The 22,736-nt window shown below is 37.3% G+C and overlaps 1 gene segment (V, D, J or C); it reads left to right on the plus strand.

Moving 5' to 3' along the window:
* The window catches only part of LOC123394826, a 111,613-nt gene that overhangs the window by 85,497 nt on the left and 3,380 nt on the right, over positions 1-22,736 (plus strand). Inside the window, 2 exon segments of the C gene segment in view lie at positions 9,604-9,856; positions 18,907-19,032. Of these exon segments, the coding sequence occupies positions 9,604-9,856; positions 18,907-19,032 (379 nt within the window).

Below are 22,736 nucleotides of genomic sequence, written 5' to 3' on the forward strand. Positions count from 1 at the left end.
CACTTTATCTTTATCCTTACCTCTGTGGGGACTAGGTTGGCTTTTAGACATGTGAATTTTTTCTGTTTCTCCATCTATAAGAAGTTTCCTGGGAAGGAAGCCCTCCCAGTGTGTACAATGTTATACAATGAATGAATGAATGAATGATGGGAATAACTTCTTTGAATTCTTACTCAGCCACTTAACTGACACAGTCCAGGGAAGTTACTTAGTCTTTGTCAAGGGATTGTTGGGGACTGAAGAAGGTTGCATACAGAGCAGGTGTAGCACAGGGTCAATATATCACAGCAGACCCTTTCTGGCTCTTAATCACAGCTTCATAAGCTGTTAGAACAGGAAGGGCCTTTTGTACATATGTAGGTTAATGCTCACACAGCAGATGGCATGTGGGAAAACAGGTAGGGCAAATGCCTTGTCCAGAGCTAGTTATCCACAGAGGCAGGGTCACAGGTGTATTTCCAAAGATCAGAGAATAGCCTCCAAAAGGCTGCTTCTTTTCAATGTAACAGAGGGTTTGTTTTCCAATTTGAGTTTTAATAAGGAATCTATTTTTCTGTGGGAGATAGAATTCTACAATTTTTTCCTTTTGTTCCAGGAAAATATTATCATCACAGAAGTATTTTCTCCTTTTGCTTTCCCTGGTAAAGCTTTGTGTTGCTGAATGGTAAAAGTGGCTTACTAAAAAATGGAGACCATCGCCCACATTTCTCAAGTATATTTCTGTTGACATGTTAGCTTTTTCAGTTAGTGAAGCCTGTCCCCTTCAGTAATATAATCCTGAACTGCTGACACACTAGGCTGGTGTTTGTGAGAACAGAAGAGGTTTCCTTTGATGCATCTCTGAGCAGTTTCACACACTGGAACACCTGGAAATCAAAACCTCTTAATTCTCTGAACACGGTTTCTGGTAATTTAGCAAAGTCATTTAGACCAAGTTCACCACTTGGTCCTGACCTATGTATCTATCTTTTTCTCTTTCTTTCTTTCTTTCTTTCTTTCTTTCTTTCTTTCTTTCTTTCTTTCTTTCTTTCTTTCTTTCTTTCTTTCTTTCTTGTTCTTTCTTTATTTCATTGTTTCGCTTTCTTTCTCCTTCCCCCTCTCCCTCCTTTTCCTTCTTTCTTTCTTTCTCTCTCTGTCTCTCTCTCTTCCTTCTCCCTCCCTCCCTTCCTTTCTCTTTCTTTTTATTTGCTTTTGTCATTTCTATTTTCTATCAGCATTTTCCATGATTGTTGCCTCCATCAAAGCAGACATTTAGATTAATCAATCTGAGGAAAACTTATAAAATATCAGATGCCATGAAGCCTATATTCAAGAACTTTTAATGTCCTCAAAAGACCACACTGTCAGTACAAGGTTTCTACCTGCTGACCCTGACATGAACCTCAGGGGAAGTCTTACATTTCTGTAGAAGCTCTAATCAGTGTGGTAACCGTTAACCTGGCTGGATCAAGAAATCTGTGGATGAGTAACTAAAAAAATCTCCTGATGAGTAACTAAAAAAAAATTTTTGTTAAAAAAATCTAGAATCAATTAGCATTTAGACAGGGATTTTGCAGCTAAAAAATGTTTCCATATATAGCAACAAAATTTGTCACTATATATATGGAAATAAAACTACTTTGTGAATGGTTTATTTACTTCCTTGCTTGCAAGCATATTGAAATTCTACTTGTAGAAAATATACACACAAAACTATAGATGCAGCTTGAAATTAAAATATTTCTGAGACCTTGCCTGTGACATATTTGTGTAAGTTATTTATTCAAGATGTTTTTTATGTAGGTGGCCTTTTTTTTTTTAAGATTTTATTTATTTATTTGTCAGAGAGAGAGAGAGAGAGAGAGAGCGCACAGGCAGACAGAGTGGAAGGCAGAGGCAGAGGGAGAAGCAGGCTTCCTGCCGAGCAAGGAGCTCGATGTGGGACTCGATCCCAGGATGCTGGGATCATGACCTGAGCCGAAGACAGCTGCTTAACCAACTGAGCCACCCAGGCATCCCTGTAGATGCCCTTTTAAGTGAGACACTCTTTGATGAAGTACCTATAGTCTTAATAGTGCTCCTTTCTTAATGAATAGTGTTCTTTTATCTAATAATCTGCAAAGCCTATATGATTGGTTTTGATCTCCTCTTCAAGAGCAGTGCAAAAGTTAACTCTTATAGCAGATAATTATAGAACATCAATAAATCAACATAATGTTATTACTCTGGTTTCTTAGTGGATAGGCTGAGTTTAGTCAATATCCGTGCTCTTGTGGCTCTTGTGGCTCTTGTGATACTGCTTAGAGATGGTCCACTTTAATGGAATTTGTGAGCTCAGAAAACCATTTCACCTCCAGAGTCCATGAAAAGAAGCTGTCAGCATGGTTTTACATCCTTGTTTGTTCATTTATTGAAGACAGTTTTTATGCTTGACTCCAGAGATAAAAGGGTGCACAAGACACAGTGGCAACACTCAAAAAGCTTGTAGCCTAGTGGATAAGTATTCTAGATTGCAACTTGATGGAGCCCCATGTATTTTGTCTTGTGATTGCCAGACACATAAAATGTTGGATTCAGGAGTTCCTTTGCTTTCTTAATTTATATAATAAATACTTATCATTTATAAAATCTACATTTCTGGTGGAAATTTTGATCAAGGGGCCCCAAACCATTCAATTAAAGACAATAATACTATTAACTAATATTTAGTGAGAGTCAGACACCATACAGCCTTGTTTCTGTGGCTTATCTCAATCCTTAACAGCATTATACATAGGATCTTCTCATTCCAATTTCACTGATGGGAAACTGAGGCTTAGAGAGTTCAGTTATTTGCCTACATTCACATGACTAGTTACTATGGCAAAGATACTTGTCTGCTCTTTACTGCATGGTCTAACCATTATATGCTATGAGAAACATTAAGCCGTAAGTGTATTCTGAATATAGTCTTTTGTCATCTGACCTTTTAAATAGACTTTGCAGTTGAATGTGTAATAGTGATGCTCAAAAATTGTGTGACTCTTCATGCAGAAAACAATGCTTCTGTTTCTAATCATGGCACTAAAATTGTTTTTCTTCTTCCCAACACATCAAGTAGGTCATGTTGAGTATGCATTTATTAAATTCTCACAATGTGATGCTTAGGGTATTTTTATAAAGGGACAAGTCCTTTTGACACCATTCCTTTCAAAGTTTCTGTATGGGCATCAAATCTGCTGGGACTGTGAAAGCTGGCAGAAGAACAGGAGCAGTTGTACTGTATTCAGGACTAAGCTGCAGAACTCAGAGCTGCATTTGCACTCCTGCTGGGACAACAGCAGAAAGACCAAACTGAATTAAGATCTTCTGATGAGTAGCTCAGGGTTTTAAATCAATATCCTGAAACTTCTTGGGGGTAATCTGAAGTTCTAAGGAACAGTCTTTCAGCAATAAATGGGTTAATATTTCTCACTCTTTAATAACTCATCTGTTCTCGCATCAGTGAGGACTGAATGCTGGGAAGTATTTAATTTATAATAAAGCCAGATAACCACTCCTCAGTGTGTAGAGATAAAAAGTATATATATACCTATAGAATATTAAACACTGATATATTGAATTTTTAAATATTAACTTAAAAATATTTAATTTTTAAACATTTATTTTTAAATATTATTTCTATCTTTATCCCTGTTAAAATCATAGAAATAGTAACTATAAATTACACTCTAGGAAAAGAACTGATATGATACATGAAAACCTTTTAAGAAAAAAGATTTGGAAGTTTCAGGAACATGGTGACTAACGGTAAAATCAGACTCTCCAATGTGTGTGATTGAGATGGAAAAGACAGACGCAAGCTGTCCAGGCAGAAGAGGGGTCAGGTCATCCATTCTTGACTATGCTCATATCTAATGTGATTTTGCTTGATATTTATCTTTGTTCAATGTTAGCAGTGTCTATTTATATATATTTATAAAAATATTGAAAGAATATGGGCACATTTGAAAGGAGTCACACAGGAAGTTTTCTGTAAAAGCTTTTCAGACAGTGTACCTGGGGTATCTGGTCAGCCATGAAAGTGTTTGGTCCTGGCACATTGCTTAGGGTTACAGGTAAGATATTTTTAAATTCCTCCCTATAAGGTAGGGAAAGGAGGTAGGTTATGGAGGTTGGGGGTGGCAGGCAGGGTAGGTGTTGGTGCTGCCTCAGAGTTCTAGGATTGGTCCAAATTTCTTCATAAATAGCAGTGGATTACTAGGAGAGGTTGTTGACTTTGTCCCAGTCTTGGAGGTAGTTGCTACCTGATCTAGCTTGGAGGACATTAACAAGGAGCTAGCTAGCTAGAGCATCTGGAGTTCCTAAGTGGTAGAGCCGTTAACCCTTAGGGATTTCTGTGTTGACAGATTTGTAAAGAAATTTGTGTATCTTATTTATTAGATTCAAAAAATAACCAAAGGAAAGGAATGAACAATAATTGATAAACTTGCATTTTTGTCTCAAGTCAATTCATATCAAGTATTGACATATTTAACTGCACAAACATATCCAAGAATGTCATAAGCTAGGTTTGGTTTTTCCAAATTCAGCCTAGTTAATTTTTTCATCCTTCATTAGACTTAGAGGTAAAATTTTGCCTGATGAGGGAGAACATCTCACACAGATGTTTCTACCCTACAGGATCTAGTTGATTAAGTGTTTTCAAAGAATTTTCATAGGGCTAGTGAAACTTTGGGAAAATGAAAGGAATGATATATTCTGGCATTTTTTTGTGTTGTCCGCATAGGCACATTTGAATTCACAAATTGAAAAGCAACATTCTAGTCCTGTTTTTTTCCTAGTTGACTGCAATATAAATTTACAATCTAATTAAATAATAGTGACACAGAGGTAATTTGGAAGGTCCTAAAAACTCTTTTTTTGGGGAGATTGTGGTGCAGAGAAAAATGTGGACTGTGAGTCAGGATCTACCACTTTCTATATAATCATTCTTCAGCAAATAAATTTAGATTCATTGGTTATCACTTTCTTAAAATTATAAAAATAATACATGCCCATTAGGGAAAAATTGGAAAAGAGAAAAAAAAATTAAATATTGAAGATGTAATGACACGTATTCTCTTAACATTTGTTATATTTCTGTCCATTCAGTCTGTCAATGTAGCCACCATCTCAAGTAGATGTTGTGGAACTAAATGAAATTAAATATGAAAATATCTATTGTATAAGTTGGGACATGATCCATCATTAAAAAGTCAGTCCTACAAATTCCAATTATCATCCAGTGGAGTTCTTCTTAAATCAGGAGTATAGAAAAATGTGTTAATTTTGATCTAGTCTACAGGTCATTTTAGAACAATTGGTCAGTATTTGCAGAATACTTTCAATTTTAAGACTCATTGTTGCATGTTTCTAAAAATAAGCAGAATGTAGTAAGCAATACCTCATATATTGTTAGCCTCAACCTAAGCTGATCTCTCCGTTTCCAGTGGAAATGTCTGGATGTAAACAAGGGAGAGGTTTTATAACTGAATATACAAAATTACACTAATGTACATAAAAATCAAATATTCACCTTTTGAATAAAATGTTTTATTTTTTATTTATTTGAGAGACAGAGCATGGACACATGAGAGAGAGACAGAAAGAGAGAGAGCACACAGGAGCTGGGAGGAGAGCAGACAGAAAAGGAGAAGCAGACTCCCAATGATCAGGGATCCCAAGCAAAGTTCTCTATCCAAGGACTTTGGGATTATGATGCTGGTCAAAGGCAGACACTTAACAGACGGAGTCACTCAAGTATCCATCAACTATTAACTTTTAATAGTTTATATCTTCATTGGATTATGCCTATGAATTAAAACTGTATTATTACAAATATCAGCTGAGAATACTGCTTTTTTTGCCTTAAATTTCTATAAAAATTGTGTTCAGATTCTTCACATGCATCTAAAATGTATACATTAGAACAAATTTCTGAGTCATCTTAGGGTCGAAATGTAAGTTTGGGGATACCTTTATGATGAGAGCATTGGATATTTAATTGAAAGAGACATTTATGGGCGCCTGGGTGGCTCAGTGGGTTAAGCCGCTGCCTTCGGCTCAGGTCATGATCTCAGGGTCCTGGGATCAAGTCCCGCATCGGGCTCTCTGCTCGGCAGGGAGTCTGCTTCCCTCTCTCTCTCTCTGCCTGCCTCTTTGTCTACTGTGATCTCTCTCTGTCAAATAAATAAATAAAATCTTAAAAAAAAAAAGAAAGAGACATTTATCCACTTAGAAAATATAAGCATGTTTTCATTTAATCAGTCATTTTGTATATGTACAATGCAAGCACTTTATATATTATATTGTATAGAGACTATAGTCCCAGGTAATGTTTACCAAATTCATATGAAACTTATTATTTTTTCTTACTGGTACTACCTCTAAACTGTTTTAATTGAGTTTATTTCAGGTTGATATCTTATCCAAGTGCATTGTTTAATCAAAGTAGAGTATTAGAAGATCATTTTTAAAATGAGAAGTCACCCAAACTGAAACATAAGGCAACTTCTGTTTTATGAGGCATAATTTGGGGGATAAAATCTTCCTCCTATTCTCTGGCACTTCGGTGTGTTTGAATTCTGAATGTTTTATATTTATATCACAGAGTGGGATTTGCAAACATCTTCTCCCATTATTCTTTTTTTAAATTATTATGTTAGTCACCATACAGTACATCATTAGTTTTTGATGTAGTGTCTCCCATTTTTCATGTCAACTTCAAGGTAGACGTCACTAAATTATCAAGCTCCGGGACAGAAACAGAAACAGGCTCTAATGTAAAAACTATTTCTCATTTACTTATACTGCCTATCTCCAAAATCTATTTGAGAAAGCCTAAAATAAAATATGCAAGTACAGTTAGGCAATGATATAAAAATAGAAGACCAAAAGCGCTAAGGGAAATAGAAGAAAAAAGGCCCGTGGTTATCTAGTACAAAGCGTAGGGTACAATTTTATGTTCAAAGGTAGGAGAAACATGTATGAGTACATACTTTTTATTAAAAAATGAAGCACACCAAATTTTCACACATGTTGTTTTCCCCACCACAAAATGAGAAAAAAGGCTTCAATGCATAAGTCCTTTAGGAAGAATGCGAAGTGAAAGACTGGGCATTTCCTTCCACATGCATTTTACAAAATGGAAGAAATGATCTTTAACAAACGCATTTCATGCTCCTACTGCATGATGTCATGGACATCATGACATTTAATGTCATTCACAGATGGTGACCTTCAGGAGACCTGGTCAGGCAGGTGACAATCTAGCAATCCAACATGACATAGGTCCAATTGTTATCCCCAAATACTGCATTCCCATTAATAAGGGAAAGTTTGGCCCCATGAGAATAAGATGTCATGTCGGAGTAACAATAATCACAAACAAATTGCTAATAATTATGGTAATGATAATTATAATTATAATGTCTCATTTTTGTAGCATGTTTAGATGTGGAAATCTTAGGAGAGATTTTTATACCAATCCTTCTGGTAAAGGTCGGCATAGACTACATTGTGCAAACACTGTTAAAACATCTGACCTTGTGTCCAAGTGGATTTGCATGAAGTGCTCATGCAGAACATGTGTAATTGTCTTGAAAGAATTTGACTCAAGAACAAAGTTGATCAGATAACTTGTGTGAGTTGACACAATGTCTTATCGGATGGTGAAAAGGTGTTGTCAGAGCATCTGATCTTTGGACTCAGACTGACTTGAGCTTCAGTTCCACCACTTGTTGCTTTTGCAATCTTGAGTGATTATTTTCTGGTCTCAGCTTCCTAATCCAAAAGATGAGATAACAGGATGTATGAGCAGGGGCATATGAAAATTAAATGAGAGACTGTAAATAAGGTACTTGGCACATAACACATAACAGGTGTTGCATAGATGTTGCCCCATTTTAAACCTAGAGGGAGAATTGCTTCCAGTATGGAGAATTGTATCCAGTATGGAGAGTGTTTTGTAACCAATCATATTGACAGAGCAGAAATTCTCCAGAGCATTTGGCTCTACTTCTAACCACGCTAGTGGAAAATTATTTTACTGCCCACTGATAATACAAAAAACCTGAATTTAGAGGTATTTGTTTAATGGACTTTTCCCTCACTTGGCATAAAAATGATATTCAAATTTGGGATTTTTAAAAAAATTTTAAGTTGTAGCTACATAAACCTTAATCCTTTATCTTATGCTATCATGTCCAACACCAAAAAGTTTGGGCTTCATACTGGTATTCAGTAGAAAAACAATTAAAATTTTTAAATTTTATTTAGAAAATACTTAGGAATATATTTAGAAATACAGTTATTACTTTTTTTTTTACTTCTTTTAGATATACTTAGAAATGTCACCAATTGAAATTCGTATTTACATGAGAAATAGCCTTAAGTATTTTTAATAAAAATGAGAACAATAAAATAGAGGAATTTCTAATTAATATTGATATGCAGATTCAAAGTCCCATACACAATTGAAAGTTTCTTTGCATTTGGTTAATTCATCAAATATGTAAACTCATGCAATTTATCTGAAAAGTTTTCTGATTATAAATAATATAAATGTATTAGAAAAATTATTATTATTTTTTAAGATTTTATTTATTTATCAGAGAGAGAGGGGGAGAGAGCAAGCACAGGCAGACAGAATGGCAGGCAGAGGCAGAGGGAGAAGCAGGCTCCCTGCTGAGCAAGGATCCCGATGTGGGACTCGATTCCAGGATGCTGGGATCATGACCTGAGCCGAAGGCAGCTGCTTAACCAACTGAGCCACCCAGGCGTCCCAGAAAATATTTATTTTTTTTTAAACCGGTTTCTATTTTGTAATCAACGAAATGATTGTGGCCATAAAAAACACTCTTAATAAGTTTAAGAAACAATTGTGAGGGGCACATGGGTGGCTCTTTAATTAAGTATCTGGTCATAATCTCATGGTAGTGGAATTGAGCCCTGAGCTCTATATTGGACTCCAGGCTGAGTGTGGAGCCTACTCAGGATTCCCACGCTCCTTCTTGTTCTACCTTCCCCCACCTCTCTCTCTCTTTAAAATAAATAAATAAAATCCTTAAAAAAGGAAAATTGAAAAAAAATATGTAATATAATTCTGTAAAATATAGGCACAAACCATATAAAATGAAGAATGTTACTTAATGTGCAGTTAACTACCACATTGAAAAAGTTATGGAAGTTCAAAATACCTTCTATCCTGAAAAGAATCAAACTTCAAGACTCTGGATAAGGAAAAGTGACAGGAGGTAGGCAGAATGTCTTACCATCTAGATTTTCCTAAGCTCATTATTGGATTATCAAGTTCTTTACTATCATGAATCAGAAGTATTCCTAACAAAAACCAAACTTCATAAGATGAAAATTAGATTTTTTTAATGTATTGAGTAGGGGCAAGAATTATGGGAATACCAAGTACTTTGAAAAATAAATCTTCCTTTATATAACATGCTTTTTAAATTAAAACCCAAAATATATGGTTGAGAAAAAATAGTGTCTTTCTATTATAATCAGTAAAATACTATTTGTACTATAAGGAAGATGTAAAAAATTAAAACAAGTGCTCATCTTGTTAAAACAAAAAACTCATCTAATAAGGCTGGAACATATCTTTGTTTTCTTGAGGATTTTTTCCCTGATGTTATCAAGGTAGATTGGCAAGAAAAGGATGACAAAACAATTCTGAAATCCCAGCAGGGAGACACAATGAAGACTAAGGACACATACATGAAATTCAGCTGGCTGACCGTGACTGGAGCATCAATGGATAAAGAACACAAATGTATTGTCAACGACGAAAGTAATGGAAGAAAAGTTGTTCAAGAGATTCTTTTTCCTTCAGTAAACAAAGGTATGTGCACATAAAAATGAATATAACCACACAGGACACTTTGTTCAAAGGGAAAACCCTACCTTTTCTGTCAAGTATTTTTTTTTAAAGATTTTATTTATTTATTTGACAGACGGAGATAACAAGTAGGCAGAGAGACAGGCAGAGACAGAGAGCAAGGGAAGCAGGCTCCCTGCTTAGCAGAGAGCCTGATGTGGGGCTCAATCCCAGGACCCTGGGATCATGACCTAAGCCTATGGCAAAGGCTTTAACCCACTGAGCCACCTAGGTGACCCTTTTCTGTCAAGTATTAATAAAAACAAGTAAATATAATATTTTCTCTAATGTTGTTTTCTTTAATGATGGCATAAATGACCTGCTATTTCCCAATAGAATTCAAATAGCGTGGGCTTTGAAGGCATCCGGATATCTCAGTCAGTTGAGCATCTGACTTCTCATTTAGCTCAGGTCATGATCTCAGGCTCTTGAGATCAAGACCGCCGTCGGGCTCCATGCTCATTCCAGAGCCTGCTTGAGTTTCTTTCTGTCTACCTCTTCTCCCCGTGTTCTCTCTTTCTCAAAATAAATAATACATCTTTAAAAAGCAGTATGGTCTATGGAACACACAGAGGAAAAAAAGAAAGACAAACTCACTTAGCCTTTCTCACATCGGTTTCATCATCCAAAATATTATTGTCACAGTGATATATTTTCTACTTAAATTGTATGGATTAAATGAAACAATACATGTGAAAGCACCTAGCAACCTTGCACATAAGAAATGTTCAGAGAGGGGCACCTGGGTGACTGTGTTGGCTAAACAACTGCCTTTGGGTCAGGTAATGATCCTGAAGTCCCAGGATCAAGTCCCACATGAGGCTCCCGACTCAGCAGGGAGTCAGCTTCTCCCTCTGATCCTACTCCCTTTCATGCTTTCTCTCACTGTCTCTCTCTCGCTCTCTCTTAAATAATAAATTTAATTTATTTAAACAAATAAATAAATAAAAACTTCAAAAATTTTTTTCAGAGCAATATCCTCACTTTATTTTTTAATATATATTTTTTAAATTTTTTCAGTGTTCCAAGATTCATTGTTTGTGCACCACACTCACTGCTCTATGCAATATGTTTGCTCCGTAATACCCATCATCTGGCTCACCCATCACCCACTCCCCTCCAAAACCCTCAATTTCTTTCTAAGCATCCACAGTCTCTCATGATTCATCTCCCCCTCCAATTTACCCCAATTGTCATTTCCTTTCCTTCTCCTAATATTCTCCCTGTTATTCTTTGTGCTCCATAAGTAAGTGAAATCATATGATAATTGACTTTCTCTGTTTGGTTTATTTCACTCAGCATCATCTCCTTAAGTCCTGTCCATGTTGATACAAAAGTTGGGTATTCATCCTTTCTGATGACTGGGTAATATTACAGTTCAATATATGGATCATATCTTCTTTATCTATTCATCTGTTGAGGGCATCTTGGCTCTTTCCACAGTTTGGCAATTGTGATCATTGCTGCTATGCACATTGGCATACAAATGACCCTTCTTTTCATTACATCTGTATCTTTAGGGGAAATACCCAGTAGTGCAATTGCAGGGTTATATGGTATCTCTGTTTTTAATTTCTTGAGGAATCTCCATACTGTTTTCCAAAGTGGCTGCACTAACTTGCATCCTCAACAACAGCGTATGAGTGTTCCCCATTCTCCACATCCTCTCCAACACTTGTTGTTTCCTGTCCTGATAATTTTGGCCATTCTAACTTGCATAATACAGTATCTCAAAGTGGTTTTGATTTGAGTTTCCCTGATGGCTAATGGTCATGAGCATTTTTTCATGTGTCTGTTTGCCATTTGTATGTCTTCTTTGGAGAAGTGGCTGTTCATGTCTTCTGTCCATTTTTTGACCTGATTATCTGTTTTCTGGGTGCTGAGTTTGAGGAGATCTTTACAGATTTTGGATATCAGCTCTTTGTCTATAGCATCATTTGCAAATATCTTCTCGTATCCGTGGGTTGCCTTATTGTTTTGTTGACTGTTTCCTTTGCTGTGCAGAAGGTTTTTACCATGATGTAATTCCAAAAGTTCATTTTCGCTTTTGTTTCCTTTGCCTTTGGAGACATGTCTTGAAAGAAGTTGCTGTGGTTGATGTTGAAGAGGTTACTGCCTATGTTCTCCAGGATTTTGATGGATTCCTGTCTCACATTGAGTTTATCTTTGTGCATGGTATAAAAGAATGGTCAAGTTTCATTCTTCTATACATAGTTGTCCTATTTCCCCACCACCATTTATTGAAGAGACTGTCTTTTTTCCCCTGGATATTTTTTTTTCCTGCTTTATCAAAGATTAGTTGACCATGAGTTGAGGATCCATATCAGGACTGTCTATTCTGTTCCATTGATCTATGTGTCTGTTGTTGTGCCACTTTCATGGTGTCTTAGTGATCACAGCTTTGTAATATAGCTTGAAACCAGGCAACATGATGCTCAATCTTGGTTTTTCCTTTTCAACCTTTCCTTGGCAATATGGGGTCTTTTCTCATTCCAAACAAAATTTAAGATTGTTTGTTCCAGCATGTTGAAAAATGCCTGTGGAATTTTGATTGGGATGACATTGACATTTTAACAATGTTTATTCTTCCAATACATGAGCATAGAAGGTTTTTCCATCTTTTTGTGTCTTCTTCAATTTCTTTCATGAGTGTTCTCTAGTTCCTCCAGTATAGATCCTTTACCTCTTTGGTTAGGTTTGTTCTCAGGTTATCTTATGGTTCTTGGCACTATAGTAAATGGAATCAGTTCTTTAATTTCCCTTTCTATATTTTCATTGTTAGTGTATAAGAAAGCAACTGATTTCTGTACATTGATTTTGTATCCTGACACATTACTGAATTGCTGTAAGAGTTCTAATAATTTGGGTGTGGAGACTTTTGGGTTTCCATAGAAAGTATCATGTCATCTGTGAAGAGAGAGAATTTGACTTCTTTGCCAATTCAAATACATTTTATTTCTTTTTGTCATCTGATTGCTATTGCTAGGATTTCTACTATGAGGTTGAACAACAGTGGCAAGAGTGGCCATCCTTGTCGTCTTTCTGATCTCAGTGAGAAGGCTGTCAGGTTTTCCATATGAGAATGATATTCACTGCAGGTTTTTCATAGACAGATTTTATGAAGTTGAGGAATGTTCCCTCTATCCATACACTCTGAAGAGTTTTAATCACAGAAGGATGCTATATTTTGTCAAATGCTTTTTCTGCATCATTTGAGAGGACCATGTGTTTCTTCTCTCTTCTCTTATTGATTTGTTCTATCACATTGATGGATTTGCAAATATTGAACCAACCTTGCATCCCAGGGATAAATCCCACATGGTCGTGGTGGATAATCTCTTTAATGTACTGTTGGATCCTATTTGCTAGGATCTTGTTGAAAATCTTGGCATCCATATTCATCAAGGATATTGGGCTATAATTCTCCTTTCTGATGGGGGCTTTACCTGGTTTGGGGATTCAGGTAATGCTGCCTTCATAGAAAGAGTCTGGAAGTTTTCCTTCTGTTTCTATTTCTGGAAAGAATGTCAGGAGAATAGTTATTATTTCTTCTTTGAATGTTTGTTAGAAGTCCCCAGGGAATCTGTCAGTGCTGGACTCTTGTTTTTTGGGAGGTTACCGGTCACTGCTTCAATCTCGTTACGAGATATTGGTCTATTCAGGTTGTCAGTTTCTTCCTGTTTCAGTCTTGGAAGTTTAAAGGTCTCCAGGAATGCATGCATTTCTATGTTGCTTAACTTATTAGCATATAGCTGTTAATAATAATTTCTGATGATTGTTTCTATTTCCTTGGTGTTAGTCGTGATCTCTCCCATTTCAGTTATAACTTTGTTCATTTGGGTCCTCTTTCTTTTCTTTTAGATCAGTCTGGCCAGTCATTTATCGACCTTATTAGTTGTTTCAAATAACCAGTTTTTATTTCATTGATATGTTCTACTGTATCTCTAGATTCTAACTCATTGATTTCCACTCTAATCTTAATTATTTTCATTTTTGTGTGTGGGGTTGGTTTAATTGCTTTTTGATTCCCCATTCTTTAAAGTGTAAGGAGAGTTTGTATATTTGGGATTTTTGATTTTTTTTTTTTAACGGAGGCTTGGATGACTATATATTTTCCCCTTAGGACCACCTTTGCCATATCCTGTAGGTTTTTGGATGGATGAGTCTTCACTCTCATTGGTTTCTTTGAATTGTTTAAGTTCTTTTTTGATTTCCAGGTTGATCCAAACATTTTTGAGCAGGATGGTCTTCAGCTGCCAAGTGTTTGAATTCCTTCCAAACTTTTTCTTGTGGTTGAGCTCCAATGTAGAAGCATTGTGTTCTAAGCACATGCAGAGAATAATCTTAGTCTTTAGGTATTGGTTCAGCACTGATTTGTAATGAGTATGTGGTCTATTCTGGAGAAAGTTCCATGTGTACTTAAGAAGAATGAGTATTCTATTGTTTTAGGGTGTAATGTTTTGTATATATCTATGAGGTCCATCTGATTCAATGTGTCATTCAAAGATCTTGTTTCTTTGTTGATTTTCTGCTTAGATGCTCTCTGTTGCTGGTAGTGGTATGTTAAGATCCCCTACAATTAATGAATTCATATCAATATGACTCTTTATTTTGATTAACAGCTGGCTTATGTAGTTGAGTGCTCCAATGCTAGGGGCATAAATACTTAAAATTCTTAGATCTTGGTGGACAGACCCTTTAAGAATGATGTAGTGTCCTTTTGTATCTCTGAATACAGTCTTTAGCTTCAAATCTAATATATTTGATATAAGAATCACTACCCCAGCTTTCTTTTGAGCCCCGTTGGCCTGACAGATGGTTCCCCATCCTTTCACTTTCAGTCTTGGTTCATCTTTAGGTTCCAAATATGTCTCTTACAGAAAGCATATGGGTGGGTCCTGTCATTTTATCCAGTCTGCAACCCTGTGCCATTTTATGGGTGCATTTAGGCTGTTCACATTGAGAGTGATTATTGAAAGATAAGTTTTTATTGTCATCATGTTGTTTGTGAAGTCCTTGTTTTTATAGATTGTCTCTGTAAATTTCTGTTCTATGTTACTCTTGGGTTCTTTCTTCTTTTATAGAACCCTCCTTAATATTTCTTGTAGTCCAGCTTTATGGTCACATACTCTTTTAAACCTCACCAATCTTGGAAGCTCTTTATCTCTCCATCCATTCTGAATGTCAGCTTTGCTGAATAAAGTATTCTTGGCTGCATATTCTTCTCATTTAGTGCCCTGAATATGTCTTGCTAGCCCTTCTTAGAATCTCTTCCCCCAACTGTCCTTAACACATCCTTTCTGATTTTATGACTAGTGATTTTCACAATTAATTGTCTAATGATCGTCCTAGACTCATTGATTTCCAGGGGTGTCCTCTCTGCCTCTAGAAAACAAAGGCCTGCTCCATTCCTCAGATTAGGGAAATATGCATCCAATATTTTTTCAACTATATCTTCTAATCCTCTCTCTATATATACCCTCAGGGATCCCAGTAATTCTGACATTGGAATGTTTCATGGCATCATTATTTCCCTAATTCGTTTTCACGGCTTTTAAGCTGTTTGTTCTAGGTCTCCTCCTGATACTCCTTTTCTATCAGCTTGTCTTCTAGATCATTAATTCAATCTTCTGCCTCATTTACCCTAGCTGTTAGAGTATTGAGATTAGATTGGATCTCATTGATAGCATTTTTAAGTTTTGCTGGATCAACTCTTACTTCTGTCCTTAGAGTTTCTATTTTTCCACTAATGTTGTTCTCCAACCTAGCCATTGTCTGGATAATTGTTATCCTGAATTCTATTTCCAACATATTGTTTATGTCCATATCCAATAGTTCTGTGGCAGAAGTCACAGTCTCTGAATTTCTCCTCTCTTGGGTGTTCCTCCTCCTAGTCATTTTTGTGACAGATGGTTGAGGGGATGTATACTAGATATATCAAGCACAAACCAGTCAAGGTGCACCTTGGACAGTTTTGGAGCAATTGGAATTCCCCACCAAAAAGAAAGAAGAAAGAAAAAAAGAGAGAGAAAAGGAGAAAAAAAGTGAAAAAAACCCAGCCAAAATGGGCCCCCAAAGTAAGATTTATAAGGTACATAAACCAAAAAAACCAACAAGAAGACCAGGAAAAGTAAAAGAAAAGAAAAGAAAAGAAAAAAGCAGCCAAAATGAGCTCCACGAATAAGATTTATATAGTACATACACAGAAACAAATACACATTAAACTGACAGATAAGATGGGAAGGTGTTTATAAACCCTTCATGTGTGCAAGGAAGGTTAATTCAGTTCATCCTAATTGATCTTGTTATGTTCGTTAAAGGACTCAACTTTCCAGAGACACAGGAAAATTAAAACTGGTTTATATATAGGGGTAGTATTTAATGGGGGGGGGAGACTACCTTGAAGCTTATATCTATATATATATATTGAAAAAAAAAAGAAATACAGGTATATGCATGAAAAAAGTTCAAGTTAAAAAGGTATTATGTAATGTGTTGTAATAAACATCTAGTTGTAGTGCTAAGTAAGTTAAAAAAATAACAGAATAAGAATGAGAACAAATTTTTTAAATTTGTGCTTAAGAAATATACAGGTTTGGGGGTAATAATGGGGGCTTAAAATATTGTTTTCTCCCTATTGTTGGGGTTTTACAGTTTTATGGAGATCCTATGGTTATTGTCCTCGTATTCTTTTCAGTTTGTCTTCTGGGGGCAGAGCCAGTGCATTGTTTTTCAGTCAGTCTTGCCTGGGCTGAGTTGCCCTGCCATCTATCAAGGGGCTGGGTTCTGTGGAAACAGGCTTTTCAGACTTTTTTTTCTCTGGAGGTTTTTGTTCTTTCAGGGCTTTTTGTGGCTTTTTGGAGGGTTAGTGCAAAGCAAACTGTCCACACCCAGACCTCCGCCTCAGAGAGAAGCCTCAGTCTACTCCCCTCTGGATTGTTCAGAATACACAGACTTCCCCTCTGCAAATGCCATTGAACACTGCAAACTGCCACAGGCATTGCCTGCTCCCACCCACAACCTCAGTGGTCATCCTGGGGCCCACACTTGCCTCTGCACCCCCGTGCCCTAAAATGGTCAGCAATATTGGTCCAGGCAAGCCTGATTCTGGTGACTCCTGTTGCCTGACTGTCTGGAGTCCATGCCCATCCTGGGTGCACTCAGACCCAGTTGCAGTGCAGGTCATGGAAGGCTGTGGGCCCAGGGACCTCAAGTAGCAGCTTATACCAGGCTATCTCAGTCGTGGGCAGGCGTGTGCCCAGCTCCAGTGGTGGTGCAAGCATTGGAAATCTGCTAGCTCAGGGACCACTGGCAGGAGCCCCTGTCGGGCTCTCTCAGGCTGGGGTGGGCACAAGCTGTGACCACCCTGGAACTGTGGGCTTGGGTCTGCCTGTGGCCACACAATTCTACCAATTGCTCCTCAAGACCCTTTTTTCTTTTTGTGGTTTTTTTTTTTTTTTTTTTTTTTTTTTTAACCAGACACCAAGTTAATGCTGGTCTGCAAGCACAGGACACTTTCATATTGTTGTATTACCTCCCGATATGTCATTTCTGGTGGCTCCCTCCCCTTCTGTTTATCCTCCGAAATCAATCTGAGCACTCCCACTCTGCTTTACCCCTCCACTGATGATCTTCTGTCCCCATAGAGATCCAGATGTGTATAATCTCACATCTCAGGCCAATTTCATGGGTGTTCAGAGTGTTCTAGTAGATATTAACTCACTTTAGGGGACTGGTTGAAACAGGGTCTCTTGCTTCTCTGCCATCTTTCCCAGAGTGGCGCTCCCACCTCATTTTTAAAATGAAATGTTCAGAGTGTCCACTTTTCATGATTTTATTGATCAGGAAATAAGAACAATTATATATCTTTCAAGAATATTCTTCTCAGCATCACAGTCCTTCTCACTTTAAACTTGCTCTACTCAAAGTATGACCCATTAACAATGAGTTACAGGGCACAAAATGCTGTTCAATTGATGGAGCCAAATCACAACTCAACCTAAAATAATAATTTGACTACTGAGGTTTTAGTGTGATCTTGAGTTTTTCAGATTTGAAATTAATATACCAGAAAAAGTTGAAGTGTCATAAGTAAAGATTGGGTGAGGTTCACATGTATAAAGATTCTTTCATTCTACACAGAGAATATATTTCTCATTAGTAAAGCTGTTCAGCAAACATATTGCATTCCTAGTGAATGCCATGCTGGAAGGGGTGCAGGATGAACTACTATCCCAATCAGGATCATTACCATAATGCAAATAGACTTTTTGTAATCACTCAGGGTTCCTTGTGATTCAGATATGATTCAGGCATGGTGTCCCAATGGAGCCCCATTGGTGTAGACACCAGTTTAGACATTGTGGGCAGCCAACTGAAAGTGCCCTAGCCCACGGTGATCCAGTAACTCAGTAGATTCAGTCCCATCCTGGAATAAACATCACAGACCAAGGCTACCAAAGGCTCCTGAGAAGTAGCCAGTTTATACTTTTCTCTGTGATTCACAGGCAATTTTTAAGCAGTGGGAAATAAACACTTAACAAGAACAAGAAGAGCTTTCTATATACAAGTTTTAATTTCTGAAGTAAATCTTTGTCTTCTTGGAACGTTGGGGGAATAAAAAAGAACCCACATGCCTAAAATGGCAACACGAAGTTTAAGGCTCCAAGTCACTAAACCAAGACTTAATACCTAACCCAACTACAGTTTCAACCCTCCAGAAGAGTAACATTTACCCAGTCAGCATGGGAATTTCCTGTTCAGCCCCAGAAAGATTCCCGATGGATCCCCACTTTCCCTTTGGTAAGGTGACCTTGCCTAAAACAATGGATTCATTAGTAAGAATATTCTTTTTTCTTCTCCTTCTCTATTGTTAAAAATGTTTCCTTCTCTCTAATCCTTTTGAGTTCCCCTCTACTTTCTAGGTGGGATGCTGAGTGATTCATTAATACATTGATTAATAACACTCTTAGATCTTTAACATTTACTTAGTTCCAACTTTTGCTCTTCAACAGGTTTGATGGCTGTGACAGAATCTGAAATGGACCCCCAGGGGCATTCAGAAACAAAGCAAAACACAGAGATGGTAACTGTGAGTCCTCTGAATTCACGATCTTTCTCACCTGATCCAATGGCTGTGGGTGAGTTCTCAGCTCTATACTCCACTCTTTTTGTGTTCAAACTCCTATTGTAACTGATATTGCTTTACAGAGCAGCCCAGCTTGGGCTGGCAGAGTGTTATGCTAGTGTTAAGTTGAGGTAGGATTTGGTTTTTTTCCAGCTTTGTTGAGCTAGTATATTTTCCCAGAAACCAACTGAACTGGCACACAACCAAGTCGCTAAACTTTAAGACCGAGTTCCCCAGGTGGAACCCTCATGAAGTGTCCAGGAGAATTGGTGTTGCACAAGAGTCTTCTTTGGCCAGAGCTCAGTAACATCTCTTACTGGCCATACACTAATGTGTGCATAATTTTTGTCTTTAGTGTAGATAAAGGCTACTGATAACAAAGGAAGTAGAAAAAGTCACAAAAATTTGGTGGGCATGAATCAAGCCTTTGGAGGATATAAGAGCATTTGCTCAAGAACATTCCCTGATAGTATGAGATCAGGAAATGGGTTAGATCAACACTAGGTCATACATCAACCTCAAGAAAACTTCTGTGCAAGGAACTACAGTGTAAAACACAAAATTCTCTATTCCAGACACATCCTTTGAGGTGTTAGCTTAGCTCTGAAAAGCCTAAAGTCTTTGCTAATGGGATCCTTAAATCTAAAGATATAAGCTCATCACTTTCTGATATACTCATTTATTTCTTTTTTTAATTTTTTAAAATTTTATTTGTTATTTTTTCTGATATACCATTTTATTTTTCAGCGAAGAACTGTAGTCACAGATTACAGATGTGTAGGAAAACTGAAAAATCTTTATTTATTTTTAAAGATATTTTATTTATTTATTTGAGAGAGAGAGAGAGAGAGAGAGATCAGAAGTAGTCAGAGTGGCAGGCAGAGGCAGGGGGATGGGGCGGCAGACTCTCCTGCCAAGCAGAGAGCCTGATGTGGGGCTCAATCCCAGAATCCAGGGATCATGAGCTGAGCCAAAGGGAGACGCTTTAACCCACTGAGCCACCCAGGCACCCCAAAAAATCTTTATTATGAAGATTTTAGTTTATTTATTTGAGATAGAGAGAGAGAGAACACGAGTTGTGGGACACAGGGAGAGGGAAAAGCAGACTTCCCACTGATCAGGGAGTCTCAAATGGGGCTTGATTCTGGCACCCCAGGATCAGATAATAGCTGAATGCAGATGTTTATCAGACTAAGCCACCAAGTGAGCCCACATTGCAAATCTAAAACTCCTTTTGTGTTTTAAGGAATTGGATTGGGAACCAACAGGTTGGAGACCTCAAAAGTACAAAACAGTTACCATTGTCTGACCTGTCAGTTCCATAATTCTGGAACAACTGCTTAGTTTCTGGAGGTTTCATGCCTGCTCTCTCTGGATTCTTTGAACACCTGCAGTTGGACTTCATTCCACTGCCAGTGGTACATGTTGTCTATATGCCCTTGTCATTGTTTGTATATTTTCTGGGTGGGTTTAAGACTTTCCCTGCCAAGATGCTGATGTCCTCATTGTTGCAAAGACTTTGTTAAAAATGGGTTTCCCCTTTGGGGGACACCTTCTGTGATCTCCAGTGACTAGGGCACATAATTCACAGGAAAAATCACAGGAACTTTTAGGAAAACCTTGCAAACCTCTGGAATTGTCTCAGTGTACAAACTTCTGCTGATCCTTTGGATGTGAGTCCTCATTGTCTGATGCTCAAGCCTGTCATCATCAGGTTACAGAAACCTTCTTAGAGCACAATTAAAGGGTCCTCTCAGTCACAGGATGCAGCCTTGTGATTAGGTATGTAAGACAAAACATCAGAGGAAGATAGCCCTGGCCATTTCCAGTAGAAGAGGGACATAACCAAATGTTCCTGCTGTAAAACAAATAGTTGAACCTTGTACACATTCCATAACTACAGAAATCTCCACCTGACCTCTAGTTCTGCCCAGACACTGGAGTTTCTGAATCAAATTGAGGGAAAGAGAAAGAGCTGACATCCAAATAGACTGCTTTCATCTAGACAGAGGTTCAAAGCTTCATACTTTAAATATGAAATCATTTCTCCCTCTTTTCTTTTCCATTACTCTGTCAATGGCCTGTATCTCCCAGGTCAATGGTAAGAGGCCTAATCTCTAGAATAATAGCTACCTAGCAGAAAATATAACCCTGGTCCTAATTTTTTTCAAGGTCAATAAGACATCTCATTGGTTGATTACCATAAAGTTCTATTGGGAGTTAGTTAGGAATTACCAAGAAGCCACTGGGATTCACTCCTTTGGCTGGCCCTACTTCCTTGGTGAGGCATAATTATAAAAAGTACAATCAAGACCTTTCTCTTCATTCTTCAAGTTGTTGCAGAAACCCTCCTAAAGCCATGGGTAGCCTCCCCCAAAAAACAAAACAAACAAACAAACAAAAAACAAGTAAACAAAACCCTTTGACACTGACCAAAGCAGTTCTTGAAAGTAAAATAGCCCTTGATTATGACTCGGATGAGCAAGATTTGATCTTTGCTGTAGGCAACACCATGTTCTATACCAAATTGTACACTGTTGGGAAAATTAAAGCCCAATAACATGAGATCCTGGTGCAAGCCATGTGGCTTAACAGAGTTACTCCTTTAATAAGATCTTTCTTACTTATTTGATTTTAATTGGTTCGAGTCTTGAAGACTATGAAAAACATGAGGAATTATCCTGTTTAGAGGCATCATAATAATCTGCCTGGTGTGTTATGTCCTCTCAAAAGCTTTACATGCAAATTCAAAGCCAGTAATCTCCAAGCAAATGACCTAAGACTGGAACATTACAATGAATGAAGAAAATGACCAACTCAAAAATTGTAAAACTCAAGTTGAAACTTGTGACTATCACAAGGGTTAAGTAAAAAGGTTAAGACCTGTTAATATCACCCAGAGGAACAACAATTACTGTGAAAATGTCAGAGAAGTTGCTGAGAGTGGTGCTAATGCCTTCAATTTAGAACCCATCTCTCAGTTCAGCTGAGAGTCTGATCAAAAGGCAGAGTCATTAAAAGGGAAAAGCACAGACTCAAAATGTACTCAGTTAGCTTAAGACCACAAGTCATTAAAGTCTTCATACCTACCCAACCTAGAAATGCAACCTTTAATGAGTGGACATGGGATCTTCCTGGTCCCCACTAGGAGGTTTACAGATTGTCCGCCTCCATTCCCCATAGAAGGATGACCTCACCTTAGCCAATGGTTTCCTTGCTGATAATTTCATTTTCACCCCCTATCTTGAAAAACCTCTTTCCTATTGGCCTTTGAAGCTCCTCTCTACTTCCTAGATAGGATGATGCCTGACTCCTGAACAGGTTTATAAATACAGCCAGTTAAATCATTAAAATTACCCAGTTTTGAATTTTTGTTATTTCCCAGAGTCCTAGTTGGTCCAATGATCAAATTCGTGTTAAACATTTATTTTATCTGACCTATGATGAAGATCAAATGAAATTATGCCAGTGAAAATGCTTGTTGAAAACACAACATGGGTTAATTTATTCCTATATTCATTGTATTTATTTATATATTTTTTAAAACTAACTTAAGTAAGTAAGTAAGTTTTTTATTTCTACAGCTAACAGAGAGGAAGCAAATGAGCAAGGTGTAACCCCTTGGCTGAAGTATCCTGCTTAGTTTTGATTTCTCTAGTGTGCAGAGAAAAGTAAAATGTATAGAAAGTTTCATGGTGAGAATTATGGTAAGGGAGA

The sequence above is a fragment of the Mustela putorius genome, unplaced genomic scaffold, assembly GCF_011764305.1.
Source record: "Mustela putorius furo isolate JIRA1106 unplaced genomic scaffold, ASM1176430v1.1 tig00003845_pilon_pilon_pilon, whole genome shotgun sequence".
Lineage (NCBI taxonomy): Eukaryota > Metazoa > Chordata > Mammalia > Carnivora > Mustelidae > Mustela > Mustela putorius.